The sequence below is a fragment of the Clinocottus analis genome, unplaced genomic scaffold (assembly GCF_023055335.1).
Source record: "Clinocottus analis isolate CAN_PGR_092001 unplaced genomic scaffold, fCliAna1.0.p SCAF_15, whole genome shotgun sequence".
Taxonomy (NCBI): domain Eukaryota; kingdom Metazoa; phylum Chordata; class Actinopteri; order Perciformes; family Cottidae; genus Clinocottus; species Clinocottus analis.
The window spans coordinates 4,289,563-4,295,364 of record NW_027175876.1 but is presented as its reverse complement, the minus strand read 5'-3'; the positions used below and the strand labels follow the sequence as shown (position 1 = coordinate 4,295,364).

General features: G+C 40.7%; 1 protein-coding gene across 1 annotated transcript; it reads left to right on the top strand.

Moving 5' to 3' along the window:
• The first annotated feature begins 3,130 nt into the window (after positions 1 to 3,130).
• Positions 3,131 to 5,473, top strand: LOC137785940 (zinc-binding protein A33-like). Its single transcript, XM_068577515.1, has 6 exons — positions 3,131 to 3,535; positions 3,631 to 3,726; positions 3,871 to 4,101; positions 4,206 to 4,228; positions 4,630 to 4,748; positions 4,920 to 5,473. The coding sequence occupies exons 1-6, from the start codon at positions 3,131 to 3,133 to the stop codon at positions 5,471 to 5,473; spliced, it is 1,428 nt and encodes a 475-aa protein (XP_068433616.1).
• The last annotated feature ends 329 nt before the right edge of the window (positions 5,474 to 5,802 follow it).

The following is a 5,802-nucleotide window of genomic DNA, read 5'->3' as shown; positions in this document are numbered from 1 at the left end:
GTGCATGGGGTTTATTTCAGGGCCGCAGTGCACAGGATTTTAGACTTTGGCAAAGCGCCAGAGTTGGGTCTCATATTTTATCACAATATTCAAAGAAACTCAAAAGCGGTGTCTCGATATTCTATCGCATTAATGAAGATGGCGGCGCACCAGTCCGATGCATGCTACGTGGCTACATTGCTACTCGTGTTTCTGACATTGTTGCAGGTGCAAGGGTTATTTTTTTTATGACCACGTTAAAACGGCGCTGATTTGAAGTGAGTCATATGTGATGACTTGCATGAAAGTCAATTGTTCCAATAATTCTGCATTCAAATTATGTGAGAGATAGAGAGGGAGGAATAATGAGCTCACTGCAGAACGCCGCCTTCCCTAATTGCCAGAGCGAGCTGCCACGGGGAGGAACAAAGGAAACATTTAACACATCGTAAATTCCTGTAATGTCCTGCCGAGGAGCTGCCGCTCCAGTTACACTTACAACTTTTTTTCGCTGACTGTCCGGCGACAGAAAGAGACCCACATGGGGCAGTAAAAGCAAAATATTATTGGCCATGTTTTCAGTTTCTTTGTCAATGGCCTCCTGCTCTCATTGCAATATACGTATCCCTTTATTCTTCACAAACATGTGAAACAACAGGGGCATCAGATGGACAGACAGTGATTTAGTCTCAGGCGCTTCATGTGGGAGGAAAAGTTGTTTCATTTTCAAATAAAGACATTTAGCGTTTAAAAGCTTGACACACGCTTTCACAAAATTATTCCTGGCATTAACATACAAAGCCTTTCAGACATAATCAGAGCTATTTATCACGTGAAGAGCATGACTGATGTTTTCTCCTCCTCCTTTGAAATAGCGTATATTGAGTATCGAGCCCAGATTTAGACTTGTATAGTGTTTCCTCTCTTTCTCAGACAGGAAAGCGGTGCAGCTGAATGCAGTTAACGCACACAAATACTGCACTTCTCTCCAAGAGTCTGCAGAGAAAGTGCTACAACGTCTCGCTGAATTCCTTCCCAGTCTTTTTTGTCCCTCATGGCAAATGATGGAGCATATGCTTTACTCGCCGAGATGGTGATCAAGTGTGTGAGAGCAGTTGAGGGAAGAGATGGAAAGAGGGAGGGAGAGAGAGAGAGAGTGTGATTTTTGTCCCACATTTAGCTTCCTAGGAGACTCCTCACTTGAGTGGAAGCACGATACAGTACAGTACGTGTGTCCGACATAGATGTGTACGCCGCGTGTGTGTGTGTGAACACAACAAGTACTACATGTGTGTGGGTTTTCTTTGGGGAGTTTCGGGGGTATCAGGCCAACAAAATTAGTTTACCATCAGCTGTGCTCTGGCTTTCATTCGGCCCCAGCCTCTGTCCAGTATTTCTTCCAGCTCCCTCCACCTAATGGAGGCTCAGGGCGGTTTTTACTGCACCACCCTCGGGAAGCTACTGTGGCCAGATCCAGAACACTTGGCTTTATGTGGATTGAATGTTTTATGGTTATGGACATAATATTTAAGTATAGGAACAGCCTCACATGAATCCACCCCCGCACCACTATCCCCAGCCCTAATAACAATTACACCAGCATACACAAGGTAACTGGGAAAAGGCTGTATACTGGAGGAGAGCAGGGAGTTATGTAACTGAGCTCATCCTGTCAAGCAGCAGTGGACTGTAACTAAGTAATTAACTCAAGTACGTATTAAATATACATTTGAATGACTTTATATATTTTGTATTATATATTTATATATATATATATATATATATATATATATATATATATATATATATATATATATATATATATATATATATATATATATATATATAAATATATTCACAAATGTGAGAATGTTCTGCTCGTCTTTTTATTATTAATATTATTGTTTATATTGATGCTGTTGTTTGGACAAAACAAACATAACATTATGATGGATTAATTGATTAATTTTTACAAACCAAACCAACCATGAATTAGAAAAAAAATCAGCACTAGATTAATCCAAAAATAAAAAAGTTTTTAGCTGCACATATTAAATAGTGAAGATTGACATACAACAGTAAAAATCCATAATTCCCATTGATGAAGAGTATTTAAATATGACATATACTATATAATAAACCACTTTATATACTTTATGTGCTTTTACTTATTATACTTATATCCTTTTACTTCTAATCTGAAAACGCAAGTGTGTGTATATATATATATATATATATATATATATGTATATATATGTATATATATATATATATATATATGTATATATATATATATATATATATATAGAGAGAGAGAGAGAGAGAGAGAGAGAGAGAGAGAGAGAGAGAGAGAGAGAGAGAGAGAGAGAGAGAGTACCACATCAGCTGACCACATGGTGCTGTCCTGTTGGAACAGTTAGCCTTTGATAGCTATCGCTGCAGTGGTCAGGGGGCAAATCATGTGTGATTTTTACTGCTGTGAGTTCAATGTGTGTCGCTTATGTGTGTCCTTTAGTGTGAATGTGTGTGCATGAGAGAGGGGAAGAGAGAGAGAAAGAGAAAGAGAAAGAGAGAGAGAGAGAGATGTGTGTGTGAAAATCGCACAAAAAGGAAATATGTGTCCATACCACTGAATATTATACATGTTGAATACCAGCTAAAACCCAAGCATTTCACAGGAATTATTTACAAAATTGGGTTCCATTTTGGGAAAACTACAGCATGTGTTCATAAACTACAGACATATGCATCTGTGTATGTGTCTATACCAAAACAAAGACATCCTCTTCACAGATGTGGCATTGACAGGTAAAGTCCTTTATGATGTTACTCTTCTCTGAGGTCAAAGGTTGTTTTTTGGTTTACAGTAGGTTTCACTTCCGGATAAGGGTGTTTCTACAGGGCACAGGGCAGGACGAAGAGTCAGGAAGTAGTTGTCGCTTAAAGCTGCTCCTGTATTTAAATACAAAAAACGAGGAAGGAAATCGAGTAAATAGGACGCGTTTTATTTGTTCTTATTTGTTTGTATGTTTTTACGGGATTTGTAAGTGTTTTTGTAAGTTCTTGGACCTAAAGCTGCGCACGAGCTGAGCAAATACGAGTGAATCTGTGAAAGTGAAAGTAGTCCACAGCCGCCTGAGAAATAAGCAGAATGGCTGCCTCCGCGTCGCCGTCCGAAATGGAGTGCAGCTGCCCGGTGTGCTGCGATATATTTAACGAACCCGTCGTCCTGTTGTGCGGCCACAGCTTCTGTAAGGACTGTCTCCAGGAGTGGTGGCGGAAGTGTGGCCTCCAGACGTGCCCGGTCTGTAAAGAAACGTTTCCTATGGCTCAGCCTCCGCGTAATCTGGCACTGAGAAACCTGTCCGACGCCTTGAGGCAAGGGAAGATTCTGAGAGCAAACTCAGCATCTCAGGAGATCTGCAGTCTGCACAGCGAGAAGTTCAAGCTCTTCTGTCGGGAAGATCGACAGCTCATCTGTGTGATTTGTAGGGACGCACAAAAACACAAGAAACACAACTGCGTCCCCATCGAAGAAGCAGTCAAACACTTTAGAGTAAGCAAATATGTGTAGTTTTCATAACTCTTCATATTGCACAATGCAGGCAAATGTGTTGCTAATCCACGGTTCACTGTGTATTTCACCTATAGGCCCACCTCAAGCTGAAGACTGTGCATTTAAAAACCAAACTGGGGACATTTGAAGCACAAAAATTGCTGTGTAATGAAATGTCCTGCCACATTAAGGTCAGTCTCAGACTATCTATCTGTCTATCTATCTATCTATCTATCTATCTATCTATCTATCTATCTATCTATCTATCTATCTATCTATCTATATCGCCAGAAAGCACGCTACATTCATGAAAACAATGTGCTTCTCCTCCTCAGCTGCAGGCTCAGCAGACTGAGAAGATGATGAAAGAGGAGTTTCAGAAGCTTCAACAGTTCCTGCAGACAGAGGAGGCAGCGAGGATCGGTGCAGTGAGGAGGGAGGCAAATTACAAGAGTCGAGTCATGGACATCCGGGTTAATGGTTTGACTGCCGAGATCTCCTCCCTCTCAGACAAAATCAAGGCCATAGAGAGGGACATGACAGCTGATGACATTTCATTCATGCTGGTACTGATTACATGTGTTAATTCATATTCATTATTCCTAATATTGAATATTAAAACGACTATATAGGTATTGATTTCTTATCCTGTTTTCTCTTCATTTTGCAGAATGCCAAATCGCTCATGGAGCGGTAAGTTGTTTCCTGAGCACTTTCTATTAAAGCACAGCTTAGTGATCATCAGAGCTGATGGGAGTTTGGGGCGGTTTCATCCACTGTGTGGGGGGAAAAGGCCTGGATGCATCTCTCATCTTATAAAGTCAGCGAGGAGAAAGATGCTTTATTTGTGCTTCCTGTGATCAAAGGTGGGGAAGTTAACCTAAATTAAACATGTTTGATGTTTCTACATTATGTGGGAATGATGGCCACTGACGTATCAAACTACTAGAGAGGAATACAAAAACAGTCATGAATAATACAAGATTTAAAAAAAAAAAGTAAAGTATATGAGGAAATCAAATTTAAAAGACAACCAATGTGGGGTATTTAAATATATTTGACTCGTAATACGTGACTGTTTAATATTCCTTCAGATCCCAGTGCAGCCTGCCAGACCCAGTGACTCCATCAGGAGCGCTGCTCGATGAGGCCAAACATGTGGGAAATCTGCTGTCTATGATCTGGGCGAAGATGACGAGCATATTCCAATACAGTAAGCAAAGTGTTTCTGCATTTTAATCTGCAGAATCATGTACAGGCGATGAACCATATCACCAAATAAACGCCAATCTTTAAATGTATTAGAATGCCATAAGTTACATTTTTACCGTAACTATAATAAACCTCTAAAATAAATGTTTTGTTTTCTATATTTTCTCTGAAGCTCCTGTAACTCTGGACCCCAACACCAGCGGCTCAGGATTGACCATATCAGAACACATGACCCGTCTGACAAAAAGCAGCCAACCGCTCCCTGAAAACCCAGAGAGGCTGGGCAGCGGTAGGGTTCTTTGCAGCGCGAGCGTTCTTGGCTCTAAAGGCTTTATCTCTGGAAAACACAGCTGGGATGTGGAGGTGGGGGATTATTGGAAAATTGGTGTGGCTGCTAGAAACCATGGTCCATCCTCTGAAAAAGCCTGGGGCATCTACATGCGCGAGTCTGATCTGTCTGAGTATGCAGAGAATAATGTCAAACCTGTATACAACCATTCATTTCCCAAGAAGGTCAAAGTGCATCTAGATTATGACCAGGGGATACTATCATTTCTTGATCTGGATAATAAAACACTTCTACACGCCATCGAATGCACTTTCACAGAAATGGTATTTCCGCATTTCAGTGAAAATGCAAAAATCCTCCCATCTGATTTGTCAGTGATGATGAAAAACAACCACATACACATTCAGCATTACTGCAGAAGACCAACAACACGATGATAGCCGGGTAAACGTGGTCTAACTCTGTAACCTGTTCTAGTCATGTCGTTTACCAAAGGAACGTTCACAGTAATCTTTGTTCATCGTCACTGAGAGTTTTTCCTGGTTGCAATTTGGTTTTGTCCGCCTTAAAGGGGCCCTGCACTGATTTCACCAGATGGCAACCCCTCATTTTCTAGGCAACGCAAAAGTGTTTTAAACTGGCACTCTCTTTTGCCATTGTTGAGCGTCTGAGCCTTCTATATAGTGCCTGGCTTTGTAATAAAATACTTGTCCATGTAAGTAGGTTGTACAATAATTACCTACCATGTATGCTGTATTTTGCTAAA

Excerpts from the sequence above, each read along its gene's own strand:
- LOC137785940 (XM_068577515.1), top strand. The coding sequence starts at position 3,131 with ATGGCTGCCTCCGCGTCGCCGTCCGAAATGGAGTGCAGCTGCCCGGTG. Across the intron at positions 4,229-4,629 it reads GCCAAATCGCTCATGGAGCG|ATCCCAGTGCAGCCTGCCAG; the intron begins GTAAGTTGTTTC and ends ATATTCCTTCAG. Across the intron at positions 4,749-4,919 it reads GACGAGCATATTCCAATACA|CTCCTGTAACTCTGGACCCC; the intron begins GTAAGCAAAGTG and ends TTTTCTCTGAAG.